General features: G+C 29.6%; 1 protein-coding gene across 1 annotated transcript in view; it reads left to right on the top strand.

Moving 5' to 3' along the window:
• The first annotated feature begins 7,378 nt into the window (after positions 1–7,378).
• The window catches only part of LOC104878933 (uncharacterized), a 29,649-nt gene continuing 9,211 nt past the window's right edge, over positions 7,379–27,816 (top strand). The window contains exons 1-7 of the mRNA XM_010649911.3: positions 7,379–8,846; positions 10,470–10,584; positions 10,662–10,769; positions 10,845–10,985; positions 13,417–13,502; positions 15,012–15,093; positions 25,226–25,274. Coding sequence (XP_010648213.2) covers positions 7,744–8,846; positions 10,470–10,584; positions 10,662–10,769; positions 10,845–10,985; positions 13,417–13,502; positions 15,012–15,093; positions 25,226–25,274 — 1,684 coding nt within the window. The 5' untranslated portion in view covers positions 7,379–7,743. The remainder of the gene's footprint in view (positions 8,847–10,469; positions 10,585–10,661; positions 10,770–10,844; positions 10,986–13,416; positions 13,503–15,011; positions 15,094–25,225; positions 25,275–27,816) is intronic.

Below are 27,816 nucleotides of genomic sequence, written 5' to 3'. Positions count from 1 at the left end.
TATCATGCTTTGCATTTCCCATTTCGGTTTGTTCTATTTCATTTCCCGTCGATTTTGGGTTCATCTTGATGCTTGAATAAGGTTTTGAAGATCACGTTCTTGCTTTCTTTTGATTCCACCTATATCCAGCCCATTGATCTTTATTAAATGGAGCTAGGTTTAACGATATCATTTACGTTTGTGCATGCTTTGTTTTTGTTTACTTTCTCCTCTGTTTTTAGTATATTTTGGAGTGTTGGGCATTACGTTTGAGGTTGGCCATCTTGGGTGGGCTTGTTTCTAGGAGAGCACCATGAGAGCCATTTTTCATACTGTTGGGAATTTAAGGATGTTTGAGAGCCATTTGAACCATATCGAAATGCTTGGATATGCTCAAACCCGGCACTATACTCACCATCTATCTCTCATGTATCCATTAAACCCACTTCCTTCACTACCTTCCATTATCTGTTCTCCCATTTATTCCCCACCCATTCGTTTTCTGTCTTCCCACATACATGGAGCCTTATGCGCATGGCCACCTTCATCTTTCTATCATCCACCCACCGAACCCATCACCATATCAAACCACCTTCAGCTCGTCCTCCACTCCTGCACCCGCCCAAAGATCAAACATTTACCCATGGTTTCAGTTTCGGAAATGGGTACTTCCAACACAGACAGCGCAAGCATCAACATCAACACCATGGCGGTCGGCACCACCACTGACGACCTCAAGGACAGCATAGCAGCAGCGACAGCAGCTGCCTCCTTATTCTCATCACCATCCTCTTCCACTCCTAGCCGATACGAGAACCAATTGTGTCGGTCACCAGTAACGGCAGCAGCGTTTTTTGGGTGCTGCCGGATTGCTACCACTGCTCCCGTCTCTACTGTGTCGATGCGTGGTTGAAGCTCAACACGTCATGCCATGCTTGCTAGAACTCATGTGCAGTCGTCTGTAAACTGGCTGCTAGTTGGCGTTTTTTTTTTTTTTTTTCATGGAGAAGTGGGGCTTCGTTACTCCACTTCCTGGTGGTTCACTGATGGCATGAAACTATTTAAACAATTAGTGAATGAAAAGTCAAAGGCATGAGTTTTTTTTTTTCATTAGTGGCATGTGTCTAGTGGCCTCAGGTGATTTATTATTAGTTTTTTTTCTTTTCTCTCATGTGTCATCTTCTTAATTCCACTTTTTGTGTTAAAATTTTCATTTTTTTTAAATTCTATTATCAAATAATTCTTCTAAAATCCCAACATTTCAAATTCATTCATTTTATTTATTTATTTTTATTTATCTATTTATTTATTTATTTATTTATTTTTAAAATCCCATCTTTAAATAATTCTTCAAAATTCCGATTTCCAAATTTAATTCCGAATTTAATTTCCAATTTCCAAAATTCCAATTTTTACATTTATTTATTTATTATTACTATTATTATTTTGTTTATTTTTTCCATCTTCAAATAATTTCCACGATTCCAATTTTCATAATTTAATTTTCATAACTCCAATTCTCAAATAATTTGCTAATTTCTTTCGAATTTAATTTCTAAAGTTCTAATTCCTTAATATAATTTTCAAAACTCTAATTCTCAAATAATTTTAAAAATTCCAATTTCTTTCAAATTTAATTTTCAAAACTCCAATTCTTAAATTTAATTCCCAAGACTTCAATTTTCAAATAATTTTTTAGACTCCAATTTTCAAATAAATTCCAAAAATCCAGTTTTCTCTCGAACAGTTTTAATTTCACTCTGGTTTTCAAATAATCTTCTGTTTTTATTTTATTTTTCATAAGTAAAAATGGATTTTTCATAATTATGAAATAATGAAATTTGTGAGACCAATGTATGCAAGATAAATAGGGCTTTGGTAGGGGCCCCTACATATGAGATTTCTCTTCTGATTGTTAATTGTTATGCCTAATGGATATTTTTTTTATTTTTGTTCTAATCTTTGACATGCATGCGATATATTTTGTATTTGTTATTGCGCACTAACTTTGTTTCATGATAGCGCTTTATTACCTGCTGCCAAGGTACACTCTTGCTCTCACATCGTTCATTTATTCATTATCATGCCTTGCTTCTGATTTGTGATCACTTTGGTATCCATTGATTTCCTTACCAATTGTCATGTTTGCTTCATCTTATTAGTAGAGACCTGTTTTTAGGGACTTGGAGATGTGTTACGACTCACCACTATACCTTCCCAATAAGTAACCTGACTCCCGGACCCAACTCGATTTTTCATAGACCTGCTTTTCCAAATAAGGAATCACACTTACAGTTTTTTTTTTCTTATTTTGTTTTCCCTTTAAAAATAAAACAAAAATAAGTGGCGACTTCAAGTCTTTTCAAAAAAATCATAGTTTTAAACAAATAAATAAAAAAAAGGCGAGTTTCGCCATTGAATGGGGACGCATCGAGTGAAAATGTGGGGTCCACAAATATCTTTTAATTTTTTTAAAAAAATAATCAAAATCAATAACACTTATATTTATAATCTATCATCTCATAAAATTTCAAATTTTGTTTTATTGAAATTGTTTAGTACCTGTATTATTTAAAAACAATTGTTTTGTTTATTGGTCAAATTTTTGCATTCAAAAAAAAAAATTTTTTTGGTTAAATTTTTCTTACTTTTTTGAACTAATATGTATGTCATTTTATTTTTAAGAATTTTTTTTTTTTTTTTTTTTTTTGGTGGGTCAACTGTAACCTTTGAGGAAAAAATTTTCACAAAGAAATTTATTTTTAATTAGTACTTTATAAAAATGTAATGAGAATTCTTTGTTTGAGTTGAGAGTTATTTACAAATGAACAAACAACGTTCCTTTATTTGAACTTTATTTTCCCCCCTCCTTCATACACAAGAAATCTCTTTGTTCAAAGTGGCAAAAAAAAAAAAAAAAAAAAGGAAAAAGCAATAGACAAGTTAAAATGTTAAAGGAAAAATACAAAAACTTCATTTCAAAAAGTGAAGTGCCCAGCTAAGAGGACAAAATTAGCTTGAGATTAGTTTTCTTCTTGTCAATAAATGTTTTATTTTATTAGTATTATTATTATTATTATTTAGGGGGCATCACATGTTCTTGTTATTTTTTTTTAGTTGGGCATCCCATATTGTATCCCTTAGTGGAAGATGAATAAATTAAAATAGAATTTGTATTATACATATAAAATTTATTTTTTAAAAAATAAAATAATTTTTGAGAATTGATAAATACACCTATCTAAAATTTTTATAAAATAAATTTAATATATGAAATACACCTATAAAAGTGCTAACTAATAAAATTAGAAATCAATAATGATTAGGTGTATTTAAATCAAACCTTTGAAAGTCTAAGTGAAACTAATCTTTCTCAAAATCTATTTAATTTTAAAAAAGTTTTCTATTTAATGCTGAAAAAAAATGGAAATCTAAACTAATATTTATGAGTTTTATCATTAACATTATTGAATTGTTCATAAAAACAATATTGTTATTTTAAAATATTTTTTAGATGAATCTTTTTATTGAATTAATTCTTTTTAAATTATCAAAATCAATAAGACTTATATTTATAGTCCTTCAATAATTTTATAAAATTTCAAAATTTGTTTTACTAAAATTTTTTAGTACTTCTATCATTTGAAAAAGCATGTTTGATTTATTGGTCAAATATTTGTATTCAATTTTTTTAAAAAAAAAAAAAAATTCCCCTTTCAATTTACTTGTAATTTTTAATTTTAAGAGTTATTTATGGATCAAATTTAATTTTCAATCTTTGTTCATGGAAACCCAACTCCAACACCAACCAAGGAGTCATGAAAGGATGGTTAATTTTAAAAGTTGGAAAACTGAAAGTAGCCTTTGTCCCAAGTTCTTTACTTCAATACCATAAAATGGTATCATGGAGTCCTTCACTTGTTTCTTTTGGGTCACGTTCCCCTTCTCATTTCTCAAAATGTGCCCCATTTGGTGGGTCACATCCATAGATACCAATCAAGATAATTAGACATTCTTTCTCATTGAATGGAAGTATTATGATTCATGACCATCATTTGCTTAATTAAAGAACATTACTTACCATATGGAAGATGTCTCTTGTGAAGCCTTCTTCTCCGATAATAGTTAGTAAAGAATCTCAAGCAATCTTTGAGTTGGGTAAAATTAGTACGTTTGAATAACCAATTGAATTCATGAAAATATAAATTTAAAACATATTTAAAAGTTGAGAGTTAGAAACTTCTTCCCCTACTCATATGAAATAACACAAATTCATCATCAAAATATAATATAAAGAGGGTTCTTTGCTTATGTAAAAGTGTTAAAAGTCTAATGAGGATTCTTTGCTTAAGAGAGCTTTTTTTTTTCTTTTTTCTTTTTTAACTTAATTTTCCTTTTTCTATTTTGATCTTTCTTCAAACACAAATATTCTTTCTTCGTAGATTAAAAAAAAAAAAAAAACACGTGATATACACAACATATGTATAGGAAATTGAAATTTAAGACCATAAATCCCCACATTTTTACTAAATACATCTAACCTAAATGAAATTAGATATAAAATAGTTAAAAATAATTGATTCCAATTAATTAAAATATGAATTTTACTTAAAACCCGTGTAAAATCTCAATGCTTAATTAATAAATAAATATTTAAAACTTTATTTAAATGTCAATCTTTATAGTTTTTTTTTATATTCTATCTTTAGCTGTATTTCTAATTTTTTTATATTTTTTAATTTATTTTTTTACTGTTGTTTATTTTTATCCATTTTCTTCAAACACATTAAATTTCTTCCCCAAAAAAGGAAGGCTTGTAATAAATAATATATATGTTATGGCGAGTATTTGATATGACAAAAAATCTTGTGTCAAAAGCTATAATAAATAAACCATCCATGCTTATTAGTTCTCTCCCTTAAATTTGTATGGTGTTTTCTCCTCTTACATTTGTAGCTCATTTGGTTATTAGTTGTTTAGAAAACAGGTTTTTGAGCATTGTTTTTAAAACAAAGTCTTTTTCGTAGATATATTTTAATTATTTTTAGGGACTATTTTTAAAATTAGTTATACAAAATTATTTAAAATAAAGCACTATTTATAAAAATTATTTTTTAAAAATATTTTAACTTTTTAAATAGACTTTTATTTTAAAAAATATTAAATAATTACTTTTTAAAAAAAATATTTCTAAACACTTTCTCAAACATACCCTTAAAATAGGTATATAAATATATAACTCAAACTTGTTGCGAGCACATCTCATGTTTATGTTTAATAATATGAAGTTAGTTTACATTGGAAAATTTTTCATAAAGAATTGGCATGGGCTTCCCGTATGATATATTTAACAAAATCATATGTGTCTCTTAAATATATAGTTCTTTTTTTTTTTAAAGAAAACTAAAAAATTTTGTATTTAATTATTAACTGCTTATTAAAAAGGTTTAAACATTTTGGTAAAAAAAATTGATGAAATTATTGAATTTTATAAATATAAACTACTTTTAAAACTTTTTTCCAAAATATTTCTTATTTAATTCTTAAAAATGAGTGAAATCAAGACTTGCATTTATAATATTTGTCATTAACAATATTGATTTGTAGGGGTGCAACTTGGGTGGGATAACCCAACCCAACACATTTTTAATATTCAAGTTGAGTTTGAATTAAGTTAAATTTAATTTAGATATGACTTGAACCAATGTTTAAACAATTTAGGCTTGAACCTAATTTAATGTTTTTATAATTTTTATAATATTTATTATATTATATAATAATTTTTTTTTCTTTTTTCTTTTAAATGATACATAAGTTTATTTTACATTTTTATTGTTATCTTGAAGTTTTATTTTATTTACTATTTAAATTTTGATATAAAAATATAAAAAAAAAAGTTTTTAAAAAACCACATATAGATTTGAATCATACAACCTTGCTAACCAACTTGGTATCTTAGCCTTATAGGATATTCATGAACATAATTCAATATTTTATTTTTAAATTTCATTTAATCCATTGTTAAGAATATGAAAACCCTACATTATGATCATTTTTGTAACTAACTTTTTCTTATATCTTTTGTATATTAATTAAATATAAAAAATATAAATATGTTTCAAAAAATCATACAGATGTCATCATTTTTTTATATTATAAATATATTTTAATTGTTTTCAATTTTTTTAGGGATTATTTTAAAAAATAATTGTGTAAAATTATTAAATATAAAATACTATGTATAGAATTTTTTTTTTAAAAAAAAATTTTGAAAATATATAAAATAAGTTAAAAACAATTCAACTTCTTAATCAATACTTTTATTTTAAAAAATATTAAATAACTGCTTTTAAAAACAATTCTTAAACACTATGTTTTGATAAATGTTTTCCAAAAAGTTAGTATATATCATGTTTTATAATATGAAATTAATTTACATTGGAATTTTTTTTCATAAGGAATTGGCATGGGCTTCCATTTTACATGATGGGCCCCCAAAATTAGGAATCAAGGAAAGGTACATGCTTCCTTAAGATAAATGGAAAGAGAGATTAAAAAAAAAAACAAAAACCCAAAAACAAAAAGCATGTCGCTCTGCTTCTACTATGTAACTCTTAAATAATGTTCAGCAAAGAAAATTAATAGACTTAATAAAAATAGATTTTTCTTCCAATAAAAAGAATTTGCATGATATATTTAACAAAATCATATGTATCTCTTAAATATATAGTTCTTTTAAAAAAAAATTTTGAAAAAAAAACTATAAAGCTTTTTTATTAAAAGTTTAACTGTTTACTAAAAAGGTTTAAACATTTTGGTAAAACAAATTGATGTGATTATTGAATTTTATAAATATAAACTACTTCCAAAACTTTTTTCCAAAACAAATTTCTTATTTAATTTTTAAACATTAGTCAAGACTTGTATTTATAATTACGTTTAAAAAAACTTATCATTTTTTAAACAATAGAATTTTTTTCTATTGAATTCGTGTTTTTTTTTAAAAAAAAATTATCAAAATTAATAAGAGTTATATATTTAATCTTATAGTTAGTACTTTATCATTCTATTTCCATTAATTATGTTTAAAAAAATTAGAATACCAAAAAAAAAGTCTACAATCATTTACTATAGTCACACCATTTATAATCTTTATTTAAATAGTATTTTTTATTAGAAAAATACTATTTAAGAAAAGAAAAGACTATATTTCTAGTCAAAGCAAACCAATCTATTAGAAAAATATATGTATATATATGTACTAGTATTTTTTATTAGAAAGTTTTAGGTAGGATTCTTTATTTAAGGAAGAGGAAATCATAAGCATAAATACTTACAAAATATAAAAAGAGAATTCCTTCCTTCACATATAGGTAAACACTTTTACTTTTTTTAATTTATTCCTTTTACTTTTCTTTATTCTTATAAATTCTTTCCCCAAAACAAGGAAGAATCTCAAGCACCCTGTGAGGTGGGGAAAATATAAAGAGGATTATTCTTTGCTAATGGCGAAAGGAACCCCATTGATTTCTTTGCTTAAGCACGGAGGTATATACAAAAGAATAAAGAGCTTTCCTTTCTTTCAACCTAATTTTCTTTTCCCTGTTGTTTGTTCTTTTCCCCTCCTTCAAACACAAGAATATTCTTTCTTCACGGAGAAAAAAAATCAAAGATATACACAACATGACTATGGAAGACTCAGATTTGAGACCATAAACACCCACATTTTTAGCAAATACATCTAATTGCCTCATCATCAACAAAATGTCTGCTGATCATTTGCAGTTCTTGAAGAACAAGTTCATTCTGGACTTGGAAGACGCGGAGGAGGAACACTCCGGGGAAAATGAGATCCCCCTTCTCGCTCATTTTCTACAGATTAGAGATGTCTTGAAAGCAAAGGACATCACGGCATCTACACCCATCAGATTGAAGAATTGTCTATACAACGCCATCAGCGCATTAGAAGAGTGCGTGGTGTTGTCGGAGAAGCGTGAGCCCCGAAAGAAGAAGGATGGTCCGATGCATGGATATACTCTGGCGGAGCATTGGCTTTTATGCAAAACCAGAAGGTTGTTGGTTCAAATATCGAGAAGGCTAACTGCTACAGCTGATGCGGTTATTCCTGGTATGACCGACATGGCCGTAAGTTCATCCTCCGCCTCCTTACCACTTATTCCAAGACCAAACCCTGAGAATTTTTATCCCAACCATTTTCGAAGTTTTTATGGACAAAGAAATGAAATTATTGATCGACTTGATTTTGGGAAAGGATTTCAGGAAATTGGAATCGTGGGGATTGGGGGCTCGGGTAAAACCACTCTGGCCCAATTGGTTTTTACTAAAATCGATGGGTATCTACGGGATAACAGAATTTGGATCTGCTTATTCCCGAAACTGAGTGGAGATGTGGACTTCAAGGAGATGATAAAAGACATGTTGAAGCAGTGCGGGGCAGCATCTCGGGAAGTAGAAGTAGAAGAGCTGTTGGAGAATCTTGGGAAAGCTTTGAAGGGTAAAAGGTATTTGATGGTGTTGGACGGCATCTGGGACATCAACATCCACTGGTATTTCAAGTTAAAGGAAAAGTTGAAGTCTGTAAGGGGTGATGGGCATGTCATCATCACCAGCCGACTACCCCACAAAGCAAGAATGATGGTGGGCCCTCACAATCTGTATCACATACAGCCTCCCATGGGCCACATGGCGCGATTCGAAGAAATATTGGGTAGGCTTGAAAGGTATAAGTTGAAATTGAAGGATGAGGCTGCAGAGCAATGTGATGGCCTCCCATTAGCAATGCACACATTGGCACCAGTGATTGAAGACCGGATCCTGGGAAAAGTCGACCCGATCATGGGATATAGGTAATATCTGAGCATTTATGGTATTGTTGGTTTTTATTTGTTTTAATGGTTTCATAATTTATTTCATTTTAAAATATAGAAATATGATTTAGAAAATTTTATATTATGAAATAAAGGTTTAAAAGTTATTTGTTAATTGTCAAAACAAAATCCATTATTTCAATTTTTACCAACTTTTATTTGTTAATTCATTTTCTTATTTTTTTTTAGTATAATTGAAAAAGCTATATACATATATAAAAGATCATATTTTGTTCATATTTATATTCCTATTATATTTATAATATTCTTATTTTTTATATTATAGATCTCATAAAGTTTTTTTTTTCCTTGTTTGTTTTCAGTTTTTGTTTTCTTTAGGTTTATGTTTGGATCCCGAAAAATATTAAGTGAGGAAAAAAAATATAAAGAAAATTGATTTTCTCATATTTGGTTTCACTATAAAATTTTAAAAAAAAATTAAATATGATTAAAATTAGTTAGAAATTTATATATTTTAAAATTATTTAATCTTTATATAATAGAGGAAATGAAGTGAAATGAGTTCGAAGAAATATATAAAAATAATTTTTAAATTTTAAATCTATTTTTTATTTTCTTTAATTTTTTTTCCTTCAACTCTTCCTCTTTATTTTTTTTCCTCATATTTTCCCTCAAATTTTTTAAGAACCAAACATAAACTTAAATTTTTAGTTTTGAAAATGTCAAATTAATGTTTTCAATTTTTCCTTTTGTAAACTCACCTTTTCCCAAAAATTGAAAATGAAAATATAAAAAGAATGTAAACAAATAGGACTTCCCATTTTTTAATATTTTTTAAGTACAAGTTGCTTAAATTAAATCTTTATAACCTCTTACGTATATTTTTGTTTTAACGTAGTACAAAAATTGCTTTTGATAATGTATGAATCTTGAAGTAAATCTCATTCACAACACAAATTTTCTATTCTAGTATTTTTTATAAATAAAATAAATATATATTTTATTTATTTATTTTTCGGACTTTTCCTTAAATATGTCATTAAAATCAAGCTTATTATTAGTTGTTGTTGTCTTACAGAATTTGTAGTTGGATCTAATTTCAATATTTACCAACTTTGGGAACAAAATGTTATTACGATATTGGATATTTTCATTATTATTTTTATTTTCTTTGTTATATTTTTTGTTTTAAGGTATAATAAAGCGTTTTAATACATTTATAGTTAAACACATAAAATAAATTAATATCTAAAAGTATAACAACTTCTCATAATTTATAGTCTAATAAAGAAAGTAAAATATTTATACAATATTTTCCAAATAACATTTGATTTCAAATAAACCTCATATTGTATTTTGTTAATATTCATATATATATATATTTTAATATTTTGGATTTTCTTTGTCCTTGTCAGTTCTCTTAAAAAAATAAAAATTGAAAATGTACCTTTTTAAAAAAAAAATGAAAATAGAAATATGCTATCACATATGGTTTCCATTTTTTAAAATAAATATAGGAGTTCCGGTTTCTTAATATTTTCCTTTAAAATTATTTAATTTTATGTGAAAACCATTTTAAAATTAAATATGTATAAAATATTTTTAAATATTTTAATTAAATCTTTAAAATTGTTGTTACAGGAATTTACTTTTTAGTGGAACTGATCAGATGGTGTTGGTCAACCTTGAAGATGATGCTATATTGGGAAATGAGCTTTTGTTATCATGGCGTGGCACCTCATATAATGAAGAATGGGTTTGGTTTTAAAACATAACCTTTTTATATTATGATAAAAGATTCATTTAATGAGATAGTTTGCTTTTCATCATCAGGTGATCGATGTATCAAAGCTTCTTCTTCATGATGTATTCAACAAAGTCCATCAATTTATTCTATCATCTTTAAGGGAATCAAGAGGTCGGCCCACTAGGATGATAATAGTAAGTTGAGTTGCAATCACTTTCTATATATTCTATTTATTATATCATATATTACCATATACATATATTCACCAGGTTTGGAGTGGGGATGCAATGGCTAATCAACTCATGCAATTAATCATGCAAGTAGTCAGAAATCTCAAACGTGATTCAAATCCACCAATTCTCTTATTACCTTTGGGATCAAAAGCTAATATTTCGTTTTCACTTGGATGGGTAAGTTAAAATCTGCATCATTTATTTCATAGTCATTTACGAAACTTCTATCTCTAACACCCGGTGTAATTCTCATATATTTTTTAGTTGTTGTTTAAATGAAAGTCTATTGTTAATTGATTATGTTAAAATTGAATTTCTTAAAGGCGAAATCTTTTCTATTAGTTATTTAATATAATAAAATTAGAATTCCAAATAAATGATACTTAATTTAATAAAAGAACTATTTTTGCATTAAAGAATTAATGAAAAAAAATAAAAAGCATCATTATATTTCTTTAAATATTTTTGATAAAAAAATAAAATGATGATGAAGTATATTATTTTTATTTACTATAAGCTATTTATTGTATATAATATCTTTTTTCTGTTTTGTTATAATTTTTACTCCATAATTTACTTTTATTGATTTTCTTCTTATATATTACTTAAAAAATATAGTAATAAAAAATTTGAACCAAAGGAATATAGTGAATAGAACTTCTTTTAAAAAATTGAAAAAATAAATTTAAATTATTAACAAATTACTTTTTCAAACTTTCTATATTTTTTTAGGAAAATGTTTAAAAAAAATTCATAGTATTTCCTTTTTTATTTTTTTCTATTTGGTTTTTCTTGGACGAAAAATGATTTTTCTTAACTTTCTTTTTCTTTTTCTAATATTTTTTGAGAACCTAACACAATCTCAATAGTTGTTATTAAAAGAAAAAAAAATATTATGATGACACAAATTAAATAATTCATCATTTTTAATTATTTAATATTTTATGAGATACTTTAAAGGTAGAGTTAATTGTACTTAATTATAAATCTATAAATAATTCAAGTATTATTTATAATTAAATTAATTAAGATGAAAAACAAAGTAACAAACATTGTGGATTTATAAGAAGAATATTGAATCTTATTTTAAATTAAAATTTGACTTTTTTTAGATAAATTTTTTATTATATAAATTAAAAATAAAATAACAAATAAAAACTGTTTAATTAATTTTATTCTTATAATTAAAATTTTGAGGTTAAGACAAAGTAGTGAATGAATGTTTGATATCTTTTTTCTTTTTTATTACTTTCTACGTAAATGATAGTTAAAAAATAATCCTTAAAATTATGTAGAATATAAAATGACAATTTTTTTTATATATTTTAATCACATCATGCAAAATTTTATTATTAAATAAAGATTTAATTACTTCATTCAAATAATATATTTTTAAAATTTTTAGAGATAACATGATAAATGTAAGTAATTTTAAATTTGTACAATTTCATTATCAAACAATCAAATTACATTCAACGCTTAAACATAAGATAATAACAAATACTTTTCATTTTCATTAATTCAACACTATAATTTCAACATCAACGGTGTTTTGTACCTAATTTTCAGTTTTATCTATACTACCTAAATGAAAGGAAGGTAAATTTCTTAGAAAAAACTTAGGAAAGTATGGTCTAAAGATCCCATACTTTTAAGCATATTTTGTTCCTTCCTCCATTTTCCTTCCAATAAATTAGAACTGATTGAGTTTTAAGCATATTATTCATACTGCATTCCTAAAAATTTGATACTTGCAATTTTATTCTATAATTTTATATTTATTATTATTGATCCATCCAACAAATGATGATAATATTGTACCTAAAGACATTAAAAAATCCAATAAATTCAATCATTTCAAACAAAGAGAATGCTAAGCCACTAGAGATTGATTCCAGTTCTTACATTAGAAACCTCAAAATTGTTCTTTACATGCTTTAAATACATTGTAGTTTCTATTAATAGTATTCTTGCAAAAAACGATTAAGCCTTGAAATATTTCATGCTTCATTAAATAGATTTTTTTTTCCTGAAAAAAAGGCTTCCAATATTTGAGGTCTTTCAATCCATCCACAAGATGACTTGACCAATATTTAATGAAATTTGTAATATGAAGGTGTTGGTGCAATAACCTAAAGATAAAAATAATTACATGCATATATATAAGGTCTTAAAACGGTTTGATGCCACCAATATTACTTATATATGCATGCATGTGAGAACAAGTTTAATATACCATAGAGAATTTATTGAGGAAAAAGAAAACAAAGATGTCTCTTGACCCTTGAAACATCTCATATTTGTTGGCTTTTAATATCTATACTTGAACTCTAAATTAACCTTATTCCACTATTTATCCTTCATGTTTTACATTTCTACGTACTTGGCATGATATTTATGATTAAATTCACAAACTTTTCCTTCTCATATCCTAGAATATGTGTCGAGATATTCTATCAAAAATTGTTTGCTTCACCCATTGAGCCATCTTCACATTGAAGAAGGCTAAATAAAACATTTATCCAAGGGGTGGAAAGGAATATTGATTACATAATGCAATGATGAAGTAGAAATCACATGTATGTGACAATTACTTGTGAGCTTGCAGGAGAATCAACCACTAGGAACATTACCTAAGCATATGATCAAATTACGTGAAGAGTTGTGGAGCAAACCAAAAAAGGATATAGACAGGTAATGAAGTTTGCATTTAAAAGGCACCTAATAGAACACTAGTTGAAGATTATAGTTATGATTATTAAAAAAGATTTCATCCCTAAGGTTTTTATTTCATTTCCTTACATTATTTCTTTGGTATAGAAGACTCTTTTTTCTCGATCAATTGCAAAAAGACTCAAATTTTATTATAGGGTAGTACATCTTCATTCCAGTTTGTTAAAATTTTATCACAAGGTCTCATGGTTCTATAAGAAGCTTCCATTTATTGTTTTCATGGGTCTTTTAGTGGCATTTTCCAATTTTTTTTTCTCCTCTTTCTTGTAAGGTAATCTTCCATTTACCATAATGGTTATATTTTGAACCTTGATAGCACATATTTTGATCAATACATGACACCTAGCATATATGAAACCAAATTGTAGGACATGTATTGTTATTTAAATAGACAAAGAATATAGATTTATAATAATGTTAGCACATGTTAACATCCATAGATTTTAGATCTTATAAAATTAACAAGTTGTCCCTCTAAACTATTAAGCCGAAATTGTTGATTGAAGTTGACCTTGCACACTTGATGCTCCTATTGGAACCTAGGATCCAATGTCCTTGGATGAAGTGATCATACCCTCTCAACCATCCAACTATGGTCCTCATTCTATGGAGTCATCTAAAAATATTTTCCAATCAAGGAATATTGAAATGGTTGATAAGGTATGAAAGTTTCCTCATCTTTGAAAATAGATTTCAGGTTACTAGCTTTGTTGACACTTTTGTACCCAAATGCTAAACGTTTAATAAATCTAAAAGGATCTCATAGGCTTTTAACTAAGTATGATTTTTCTACTAAAGTATTGTTGAGCAAGCCTTCATTAAAAGATTATAGGTGGCTAAAAAATAGCATGTTCCGTATCGTCTTTTATAGTTATCAAAAACTCCTAATTTTACATCATCCCAATTTTAAAACTAAATTGAAACGTAATCACACATCATCTCTCTCACTCCTTGGCTCAAAGATACATAAGTTTAGAGACATAATAGAAATCTTCAATAAATTCAAATACTTATTGAAAGTCAAGGAATTTAGGAACCATTTTTTCTACAAAAAAATCTTTTAAAATGAATAGAAAGCAAGGCCTACATATGTAGCACTTAGGTGACATGGCTTTATTTAAAGTTTTTATATGTTTCTATTTTAGATCCTATCCATTTTGTCATTATTTAACATTAGGCAGTTGTGAGTTACAAATTTTATAAAAGGCTTCTTATATCCTATTCACAATTTATTTATTACTACATTCCTTGATTAATTTCAATTGTTATGATAGTAAGTAATGTTCTATTTCCAAGTTGAAATGAAAATTGATTTTGGTTGTCCTTTGAGGGCTTTGACTATTTTTGCACCATTTGTTTTTATACCCAATGGCTTTTAGCCACTCTTGCTTTGTTTGTTGAAACCTCTCAACCTTCCTTAACATTAATATAACCTCATTTTAGTTATACTTTTTCTTACATGTGTTCCAGTTGGGGGGTTGTAATGAAAATGAAATCTATTCTAGAAGGTTTTCCGTTTGATAGTGCTATTGAAGAAAACTCGCAACCTATGGTAATGTTTATCGAAATGCATTTTTCTTTAATTTACACAACCATATCTCCTTTTGATTCTAAAAAATATCAATGCACTCATTAGTCCACTAATTAAGCTTGAGGATCTTTATTCTTTGTTTTTAGTTGGCTTTGTAGTTTTTCATATATAGACTTGTTAATTATCACATGCTTAACATAGGATTTTAACTCTACTTAAAATTCTTTCGAATCATACCCATACCATCTATTACCTAATTAAGAAAAGGTATCAAAGTATGTTTTGAAGTAAGAGTTATATATTGCTCTAAGTTTTGGTGGTAGTAATCGATTGCTAGAAGAAATTTAATCATTTTTAAAAATATATTTTATAAATTATGCACATTATTGCAATATGTCTAAGTGTTAAACTAGATCAAAGAAATAAAAATTGCATTCTTATAAAGTATGTTAGAAACACAAAGATAGGCTAGGTTGATTAACAAATCAATAATAGGACAATACAAATTCAGTTGAAAATAGGAATATATAAAATTGATAATTCGTAGATTGATGAGCAAACGATTGAAGGAAAAGCTTATATTGGAGAATACAAAGTGACACACACCATATGGGAAGTAGGTGCTTCTTAGTGGAACCATCTATTTATGTCATCCTTGCTTAGATAAGTGACTTTGTGGTTGGTGTTGTGGATAATTTTAATGCTAAATAAAATGGGTTTCCTTGTTGTGAAGATACCTAGAGATGTGATGACTAGGTAGTTGATCATGTTAAAATGAATTAAAATGATCTTACTATATGTAGGTAGTTCTTACATGGTAAAAAATGTGTACAACAAGAAGCTATGGTAGTACAGTGGAACCAATTGTCTTCCACTTGGATGGTTAAAATTGTAAGTAACTAAGATAGAAAAAAATGTGAATTGAGGCGATAATGATCAAGTGATAAGGTAAATAAAATTCATATTTGAAAAATGGAAAAATTGATTGAATTTGAAGATATAAAATTTGTCCAAATTCAAATTTTATCAATCAAACAAAAAAGCTTCATACTTGGAGTTAACTAGAGATCAATCTCTATTATGATTTAGGTCATCATTGTAGGAAATCCTGAATCTCTTATTCATTCCCTATCCCAAGTTCAAGTTAGGTGTATGTATTTCTTCCTAGGGATCTAGATATTAGAAATGGAAGCAAAAGATACAATTTTTAACAGAAGGGTTTAGATTAAAAATGCTACACTTTAAAGAACTTTAATATTTGGATATTAACAAATCTAATCCATGCGGTGAAAATGAAGATGAATTCTCTGGAAGTCTCGTACACCCAAAATCTTCCACTTGATGGCTTTAACATGATCTTGACATTTTAACTAATAAGAAGGTATGAAGGATGGAGGTTGTTACTCTTCTTTCTTTGGAGGTGGAAGACAACTCTCTTGAAAACCTTAGGCCCTAAGGGGGTATTTATATGGTTCCTTAATTAGGCTTAAGTGATTTAAGCCCACTAAAGGCTTGGGTTACTTGATCTAGCCCAAAATGGGTTCTAATTAATTAATTAACCTTATGGTGCCACCTAATTAATCAATCAGTCCAATCCCAATACTTTGCTCACTAACCCCTGTGCAACCTTGTGTAGTTACCAAAATTCCCTTATGCATAAAAGTGAACTAAAAGTCAATCCAACCCTCATAGATTGTGCCATCAAGGTATATAATCTCAAGCAGGGACCACTAGGACTTATAGGATAGTATTGGCGCCCTCAGAATCCAATTATGAAGTTAATTCAACTTCCCATTACAAAGAATCAGCTACACTCCAGTACTTTATGTAAATAACAATGAGACACTAAGTGCTCAAATTTGTGACTTGTTATCCATTGCGTTCAATCTCCTTATGAATAGGTGTTCATAGTCTAACCAAGTAAACACTATCAACCTTTCAAGGCTTCCTTTACTATCCTTGAGTTATAGATCTTCCTATTATGTGTTCAATTGACATATTTTAGCTCTCAAAGAGCTTAAATCAAGTTTAACTTAAGGAACTACGACATAATTTACATAGACACACATCTTTAGGATCACCCAAGGGGACACTCTATCTCAATCCCATGAAATATCATATTGTCTTTATTCAGAATACCTATTGCTACTGACTTCCATCAATTGTGACCCAATCCATAGGAAATATATAATCAATTTATGATCTCATCCCTACATTAAAGCCATTATTAACTTTACCACAAACTCAGTATTCTCTCAAGGCTGAGAAACAACATGATGAAGAAATTTGGTGAAGTTGACAACTTAATAGCTTTATGTCATGGCTTACTGATTCATTCCCAATTGGTGTCTCAGCTGATTCATGTCCAGCTGGTGCTCTTTGATTGAGAGAGTAATCAACAAAATTTATAACCTATATCACCATGCATTAGGATAGCTTTAGCTAATATAGCATAGTGGCTCTAGGATCGTTCACTGGGAAGGGTTTTCAACTCACAACTGATACCAATTCAAAGTTAAATTGGTGCTTTTTACTTTCAAGGTTAGCTTTAAAAGAAAACATAATAGTTGGTGTAAAAGGTTTGGTTTTAAGCTAACTAAAAATAAAGTAATGGAAATTACTTATGAAGAAAAACATTCCTTGGAGGTTTGGGTTCACAAGGGAGGTTCTTTATGCAAAAACAGAGCTCCGGTCATTTGGTTCATTTTCTCGCATTAGAGAATTAACATATAGTCAATTCTTTAACCGGTGCTATACAGATGTATCCTTTAAATGGATTTCAGCTCTAATTCCCTCTCACTAATACAACTTGCAATGGCTCGTGCCTCTCACTAGCATTTGCCATTCAATGTGATCTTTAACTTTGGACTTCCCTTCTCAAGCTCGCAAGAGATAACTAATGGATGTCTCCTTGGAGTCCAAAAGCTTACCAAGTGTTGGCAATTCTAGAAAATCCTACCTTCAAACCACCTCCCAAAAGCTCGCAAAAGATAAACAAATGCATCTCAATGGATGGAGATCACTTGCCTAACCAAGTGTTGGCCCAGGTGATTTAAAGGCGTTTTAAGTTAACTAAAAAGATAAAAACCATCAACGGGTCACACTTTCTCTTCATTAAAAACTAAAACAACAAAACTTCCAATTTATGCATGTGAAAACTTACCCGGCTTTCTTCACTCCAAGAGACGAAGAGCCTAGCCTCTCATCCTCTGAGGAAAAATCCTCAGAGTTTGATTGGCTAGAAATAAGAAGAACGAAAGAAAAAAAATAGGAAAAACAGAGCAAGTGCTTTGTTCGTCGGTTTCATATATATTTTCTGATATTCGATATAGAAGATTACAAAACTATATATAAGGGGTTATTCACCCTTTGTTCTTACTTAAAGACTAAGGAACCCTATGATAGGTGGATTACAATGAGAGTTTGGGGATTTAGACATCAAATATCTAAAGAAAAATATCTCAAAATGTCGATCGCAAATATCAGGATGCTGTAGGAGAATACCGCGGCACTGTGCAAAATTCTGTCTTCAGCTTGGAGTGATCCGGGTACGCGCTGTCAGGGGATCCGGACATGTCTGTCCAGGGAAGTTGAAACACCGCCATTTCTCCCATCCGGCGTCAGGTGCCGGATGTGAAATATCCGGAGAAGGTGGAAATGTTTGCCGGACAGAATTCCGGATGGGAGATATCCGGAGAAGGTGAGACGTCGCAAGGGGGACCGTCTACGTGTACAAGGTGTAGAGACCCCTTCCCCTGATGACACGGAGCGCGCATTGCTATCCGGATCAACTCCATCCGGATTCCTCAAGAGGACATATGGCGGCGCTCTCCTATCTAGACTTCCTCAGGGAGAAGCACCCGACACTCGCGAACATCATACCCGGACGATAGCATATCTTATCCGGATATGTTGTCCGGATCATTGACTATAGTGAGCAAGACTTGCTACATCATTCCGACAGCCTGCCACTGCCCATGTTCCGCCGCCTTTCAATAGTGTGTCCGGACGCCCTGTTTGGACATCTTTTGCAGGGAAGACTGAAGGATCCCACATTCCTTGCATTCCGGATAGAATTTCGGATATGAGATATCCGAATTTGCTTATGGCAAAGGACTTAAAAGCTTTGGTTCTTCATGTTTCTGAGCTCTCCATTGCTTTGCCATGGATTCCAAAGAACTCTCCTCAATCTTGGATTGCTTTGGTGATAAAAAAGCTATCAAAACACCAAAACTTAACACAATTTGATTAGAATTGATTGCAAGGGTCCTTAATATGTTAATTGGGTTAAAAGGTGATAACTACTACTCAAAAGTGTTTAAAAGAGTTAATCACAAGCTATCAAATAGCACTTTTTGAGTAGTAATCACTTACCATAGGTCTTGTTCAATATGTAACCATATACACTAGTGCACTCACCTTGGAAAATCCATTTCAATGGCTAAAACTAACAATCTTTCCAATTAGGAGGTAGTGTACTACAACCTCTAATGGATTACCTAGGCCCATGAACTAGTTGTAAACAAGTCATTTACTTGCAAGGAACCTATGACTTGGATCTTTCGTACAACTCCTAATGCACCCAAGTTACATACATTGAAAGAGATGCGGGTCATAATACTTACAAGGTATAATGCATCAAATGGAGATAAATAAAAGTGAACTAGAAATTTATTAATAAATAATAAAATTCAAAAGTTTATTACATCATGTCATGCTTTTAAGGGTTTTATCCTAACAATTATGATCTACACTTTATCAATCTAGGTTAAAGACTTTAAAATCTCATTTAAATTGATATATGATTTAGCTTTAAGTTTATATCAATTTAATGCTCAAATTGGGTCTCTTAGTTGCATGGATCAAGAATACATAATTAGTTTAATTCATCTTCAACCACCCTTCCCATATATCCTATAATGAAACTACATAATTTCACCAAATCTAACATTAAGTATTCAGTGAATCGAGAAAGATTACATTATATTCCTTATTCTAGGCATATTTTCTTAAAATAATCAATCAAAAAATTTAATCAAGATCACCATCCATTCATAGCTCCAATTAACCAATTCACCATGGATCTTGACTCTAGTTCTTTTCTTCTCTATAAAAGTGAAAATTAGCCACTTATTTTTTGGAGATCTAATGGTAAAAAATATGTTTGGCTCTAAAGAAAATGAATGAAAATTGCTAAGAAAGTAAAATAAAAAGGTATTTCTCCAAATGAAAAATTATACAGCTCTCTCAATTACAAAAATGGCTAAAAAAAATCTTAAATGAAAATTCTTAACTCCTACGTATAGTGATTACAATGAACACATGGTACAAAAATAGGTGACTAATTTTTTTAGCCCATCAAGAATTTTCCAATTATGCTAACCCAGTAATGGAATGAGCCTTTCAATTTTAAATGTGGAGAATTAGCATTGAGTTGAATTCTTCTCACATGGTGGATTTGATACTCATATGAGCATGCAAGGCTCTATGGAGAATTCATCATTATGACATTACTCAACCTTTCTTTGAATGAGTCTAGTGCAAATAGCACATGAGAATGTAGCTGGATTACACCAATTTTGTGGTTGCTCGAATAGGGATTTAAAAGGCTCACATAGGTGTTAGAAAATAGTGTGAAAATAATGCTCAATTATGGCCTTTTATGGAGCTTTGCATAGGCATTCCAACCATTATAAAACCAACCAAAAGCATACAGATTATAACTTTGTTGGCATAATAATCCAAAGATTCACATGGATATTCAAAATTGGTTGTTTCTCGTTCAAATATAGCTACAATTCCCTTATCAAATTAACTATTCATACAAACTTCCAACCATGAAATTTCAACCTTTAAAGTTGCTTAATGCATGAAGTTCCCAACCAAGCTTGGATTCTTCATTTCCTTCCAAAGATCAATCTCTAGCCTTTCTCCAAATCTCTTAAATTCATCACTCCCTATTGTAATTTTTGGATGACACCAAGATAATAATAGGGGTACATGCTCTTTAGATCCTAAGGCTACTAGATCTACTAGGCTAGGTTTTTAAAAGACTACTAGTCTCAAAGTTAGAGTCTAACCCTAAAACCCAAGGGGTTTATATAAACTCTTCTATGGGCTTAAGTAACTTTGGCCTAACTTAAGCTTGGGTCACTTAATCTAACTCACTACGTCTTAATTAATTAATTAGCCATAATGGGCTTTAGTTAAGTAAATAGCCCAATCCAGAAAAACCTAAAAAAATTAATCATAAATTCATGTGCAACCTTTCTCTTTTACCAAAACTCTCTTATGTATACAAATTATTAACTCTCCATAAAACATCAAAACTTTGGGCCAACAAAGACTATAAGCTCGAGTAGGGACCATTAGGACCCATAGGAAAATACTATCCCTCTCAAAATCAAATTTTAAAATTGACTCGACATTTCACTAAAGAAAGTAAATTGCACTCCAATATCGTATGATATTACATCGAGATAAAAATTGATTAATCCAATTTAATCAATTTCTTGAGTTCATGAACTACTATCCACTAGATGTAGACTCCACATGAACTGAAGTTTATAAGTTAATAAGGTGAAAGTTATTAACCTCTCAAGATTACCTTTATCATTATTAAGTCTCAAATCTTTCTATTATCTGATCAACTGACATACTCTAACTCACAAAGAGCATATATTAAATTCCACTAAAGGATTTACTATGACCACATATTTCATGATTACAAATCCTTAAGATCATCTAAGTGGACATATTTTCTTAGACTTATTAGATATCTTGGTACATATCTTGAGAATACCTATTGTCACCTGTCTTATCTTGGAAACCCCAAATTTATCTATTCCCGGTTCTACCTTGGTTTGTCCCAGGAAGGGGCTAGCCAAACTTTCCCAATGATGGCGCCAGTTTTTGGTTTTGTCATGAGGCAAGTTGCCACGGTTCTGTGTATGTTAGGAACATCAGTATGGACATTAAGTACAAAAGGTTACTTGTTAACAACACCAATTCTCCCATTAGGAATGTTCTTGGTTTAAACAAAATCTAGAAATAATTTTCAATACACTTTACTAGTTCAAATTTTAAACCAAGGTAGTCATTAAAACTCCAAACTCCCGATAAATTGGTGTCCTTGGTCTAAAAAGGTAAACCCATTAAGATTACCTTTCCAATCATTGAGTTACAAATCTTCCTATTATGTGATCAATTAACTCCAATGAGCATATGTCAGATTCCACTAAAGGAATTACTATGACCATATACAGATTTCATGATAACATATTCTTAAGATCACCTAAGGGGACACACAGTCTCAATCCTATGAGATATCATGGTGCCTCTAGTGAGAATACTTGTTGTTAACAACCTTCATCAATAGTGACCCAATCTATAGGGATATATGACCACTTTAGAGTCTCACCTATAGGTCAAAGCCTCCTATTGATTTTAGCACAAGCTCAATATCCTCTCAAAGTTGAAAATCCATACATTCTAGTAGCTTGGTGAATCATTAAAACTCGATTGCCTTACATCATGATTCACCCTAGGTCTTATCCAATGTGTAACCATACACACTAATACATTCACCATGAGAAACCCATCCAAACGACCAAGACAAGTCATCATTCCAATCAGGAGGTAATGTACTATAGTCTCTACAAGATTGCCCAAATCCATGAATCAACTGTGAACTACTTATCATCTTACAAGGAACCTATGACTTTTATCTTATGTGCAACTCCTAATGCACCCAAGTCATGTATAATGCAAATTATATGGGTTTAAATTATCAAATCAATGTCAATGCATAAAAAAGATAGTTAGAGGAAACTGAAGTCTAACTTTGTTATATCATGTCTTGCTTTTAAGGGCTCAATCCCAAACTAACCCCAAAAAAAAAAAGATTGAGCACTATAGAAAGAATATGTTCCACAATCACATCACCTCTCTATACTATCTCATAAAATAGGTGGTACTTTCTCTCCATGCATTTTATTTTTTAGTGGTATTTTGGTTCTTTAAATTGTGTCACTACCCTACTATTATCACATAATAGGATCTTAGATGATACAACTAAGAGAATTAGCCTTAATCCCATAATGAAAATCCTAAGCCAAACGATATCCTTTGTTGCTTTAGAAGTAGCAACAAATATCACTTAGAGTGTAAACACATATCTAAAGGTAGACCTACGAGAGTCCTCATTAAACTGAAAGTCTAATTCCCGATACCCAAGGAATACCAACTCAATGCATGACTCATAAACATATAATCCCTCATTCTCATAAGATACTTAAGTATATGCTTGACATACGTCCAAAAGTCTAATCCTCGATTAGACTAATATCAACTTGCCATTCCTACAACAAAGCAAATATTCGATCTAGCACATAGCAACACATACATAATCCTACACATTGTAGAAACATAGGGTACTAGCTTAATGCAATTTATCTCTTCATATGTCAAAGACGCTAATCCTAAGAAAGACAACTCTAAACTTAAGGGTAGAAACCCTTGGAGTCTTGTATCATGCACTTGATCAAATGCTTATCAATGTAGGTGATATAGCACAATTTTCCCATTCTTATAGTCCAAAAATACTTCAAACCCAAGAATATATTGTGCCATCTTCTAAATTTTCATCTAGAGATGAGTAGAGAACCAAATCTTAACTGATGACAATATCCTTATATCATACCAATGAGTATATTGTCATCTACCTGCAAGATCTTAAAGCACCATCATGCTTTCTTTCGCCTTCTTGTACACACAAGGCCTTTTGCTATGAAAATATTTGGTTACATCATAGTGATGCTAACATCAAGATAATCATTCAAGAATGCTATCTTGATATTCAATTGTTGTATCTCATAGTTGAGATACACTGCAATGGATGGCAAACACTCTAATGAATTTTAGTATAACTACTGGTAAAAAGGTTTGTTATAGTTGAAAGAATGTTATCAAACTATAACTTTAGCTACAACCTAGCCACATAAAACTCAGTCTTTCCATCTACTTTCATATGGGTTTTACCTTTTCCAATGCTTCTATAGGAACCTAAACTATGTTAGAACACAAATATTTTAACCATCCCTTCATAGCTCCTTGCCATAAGTGAGCACTAATGCAACTCACTACTTCATCATAACCTGTGGGATACAAAACTCCTACTATGATGAGGCACTTGTGTACTAGAAATACGGAGAATGAAATGTGCTTATACCTTTATATCCATAGTATTCTATGCAATGTAGGACTATCTTTTAGTGTTTTCCAATCTATATCTTTCTTTGCCATATTCCTTATCATATTGGAGCACATGTTTCAACTCTAATCAAACACTTTGTCTCAATCCCATGAGATATCATGTAGCCTTTATTAAGAACATGTACCTATTGCTACCAATTTCCATCAACAGTGACCCAATCCATAGGGAATATATGATTAGCTTATGATTTCACTCATAGGTCAAAGTCATTGTTAACTTTACCACAAACTCGGTGTTTTCTCAAGGTTGAGAGACAACATAATGAAGCAACTTGGTGAAGTCATAACTACTTGATAGCCTTAAGTCATGACTTATTATAAGTCCTATCCAATGTGTAACCATACACACTAGTGCACTCACCCTGGGAGACCCATCCTGATGGTCAAGGACTAGTCGTCCCTCCAATTAGGAGGTAGTGCACTACAACCTTTAATGGGTTGCCTAAGCCCACAAACCACTATAACTAAGTCATCTACTTGCAAGGAATCATGATTTGGATCTTCCTTGCAACTCCTAATGCACTCAAGTCACATATAATGCAAGAGATGCAAGGTAGAATGCTTATAAGGTATAATACATAGAATGAGGATAGATAAAAGTGAATTATAAATTTATTAATAAATATTAAAATACAAAAGTTTATTACATCATGTCATACTTTTAAAGGCTCTATCCTAACATTTACTAACATGATAGTTAATTAATTTTGTTAAACCAAACTCTTGAAACATCAATGAGAATTGATTCCCTAACTTAATCTCAAATCAGGAAGAACTATCCTTTAGCATATTAATCATTATATGAATTAATACTTCAATTGGATGAAATTTTATTTAATTTTTTGTAGTACTGATACTTCTTGTAACAACATTTTTTTAGGAAGCTGACAAAGAATTTCATGTAATATTTTGGAACTACTTTATTATCGGTAAGAACTTTATCTTACTCTTTTTCCCTTCTTTTATAGGTAATATATTTATTCTCTATTAAGATTCATTATTATATAGATGCATTTATGAAACATTGATTTGTATTCCAAAACTTTAACTTTTATCTTGTTTTCTATATATGTTTCATGAGACTAAGGACAAAAGTTTCCTACTATCTTTTTTATGTTGATTCATTCCACTTTTTATTTTTTAAATTGCCTATTAATTATGTAGCTATTTAGTTATATTTATATTTAATTATATACAAGGCTTACATATGAAGAGCTGTAGAAGATAACTTTTGGAAGGTAACATAACAGATTTTTGTTTTATCTTTTCAAATTTGATAAAAAAAAATGCATCATTTTAGTTAACTTGATTTTTCTTAGTGAACTAAAAATAGAAAAATAAATCATATTAGTTGGTAATAGTGAGCATAATGTTATGCCATGGGAAATAGATTTTAAAAAATATCTAAAGGAACAAGTGATGAATAATGGGTTATCATATGTTAAGGTCAAAAAATAATTTTGAATGTTTAGTCAATTTCAACATTGTTTGTTCAATAATTATTACAACATTTTTTATAAAGATTTGAGCTATTTTAAAACCTTAAAACTTATTTATCCATAATAAAAAAATTAAAAAGATTATAACATTTGTCCATTTTATTAAACTATATCCAATACCAATTGATTTATGCATTAGTACAATTATTCGTAATGTTATATTCAGCCATCCATGTAGAATCTTCATCAATGTGTGAGATAATTCAATATTTAATGATGACTACAAGGAATGAAATTGTGGAGTCCTTCCTCTCTCATTTTTTGTATTTCATTCTCTTGATTCTTAGATAACATATTATGGACTTCCCCATGAGCTTGGCCATTAGACTTTTAGTTTGAGAAACATTATAGAGGACTTCTCTTGAAATACAAAACTTGATCTATGAAAAAAACATTAATTTTTCTTTGTTTTTTAAACCCATCAAATCTATTAGCTTAAAAATCTTGTGTGCCCATAAGGACCAACTATTAAGGTGAAACTTCATTAAGGAAAGATTCATAAAAAAGAATGGGCATGAAATTGATCTTTGACACACATGGTTCAAAAGAGTAAGGATTTTTCAAATTATAAATTAGTGATTCTTGTGACCTGTATGCCTTTGAGTTTGATGCAACTAGCATATAATTACGTTCTTATACTTCTAGTTCTCTAACATCCTTCATGGATGCAACTTTCATTTCTCAACTAAAATAAGCCCTATGCTCATCTTAAATACCAAACCTAAGACTTTGCATATTAATTATCAAATTAGATATTAGCAAATCAACCTTTTTTTATAGAAAGCATTCATTAAATCCAGTAGGTATTAAATATATTTTGTCTTAGCAGAGTCATAGAGTTACTTTTTCCTTTTTGAGATCATGAGAATTGTGCATCTTAAAGTAGGGATAATTATTTACCTCATCATGGATGCATTCCTCTATTTTTTTTCCCTTAAGAGATCCTCCTCCTCTTGATATCAAGGATTTTAACCACTTATATTTAATCTAACATTTGACATTGAAGTCAAGAAGAATAGAACAAGTATCAAGAAAGAATGTATATTATCTTCAATAGTCACCATCCCCACCTTAAAGGTTGTAAAGTTAGTATTTATATCTACTTCTCAAATCTACAAACATCAATAAAATATCTAAAAAATTGAACAATAAACAAGTACAATTCTTTAAAACAAAATAACAAAATAAACTATTGCTATCAAAAATTTTAATACATCATCATTGTGGTAACAAAATTTCGATGAATCGTATCATCTTTCAAGTGCTTGTTTTAAAATGTGTACTATGTACTGAACATGGTTTCAAAATTTCTAGTGTTGGTATAAAAAATTGGCAACTTCAAAAGTACCATTCCTCATGACTTTCTCAAGTTTCTCATACCTCAAACACATCCTAATAATCACAAATTACTCCTTAAAACACCATTTTCATGGAATCAAGCTCAAAAAGAAAAATTGCATACTTATATCAATATTTTGGATGAGGCGTCAAACTAGTATTACAATTTCGATAATCAGGTGAAGTAATTTGTTCCAAATATTGTTCAATGAGTATGTTGTTGAAGTGGGTATTGAATCTTTGATACCAAGTCTTACTTGCATCAAATTTGTATCAAAGTGTTGTCAATTGTAATTGCTAAATAACGCCAAGACTTGATATCTCTAAGGCCTCTATTGAAATTTTGATGAGTCATCTCATGTATCAATTTTGTTTCAATATAAACCATTGGGCTTCGAAATTCTTTTGTTAACAATCCTTCCATTCACAATTTTCAACATCAAAATACACCTTTAGGTATTGATTTGGTTTTAGCATTTCAACTATGCCCTTTTCCTTGCCTTTTTCATATTTTCTTATGGATCCAAGCTTCTCCACCTTGCTTTCATCATTCTCATAACTCTAAATTGTCTTTGATACTTCCCACCAAGACTTAATCCTTTTTTTTATTTTGCATTCTACACTAGATAAACAT

This window comes from Vitis vinifera, chromosome 3, assembly GCF_030704535.1.
Source record: "Vitis vinifera cultivar Pinot Noir 40024 chromosome 3, ASM3070453v1".
Lineage (NCBI taxonomy): Eukaryota > Viridiplantae > Streptophyta > Magnoliopsida > Vitales > Vitaceae > Vitis > Vitis vinifera.
This window is presented reverse-complemented; position numbering and strand designations above follow the sequence as displayed.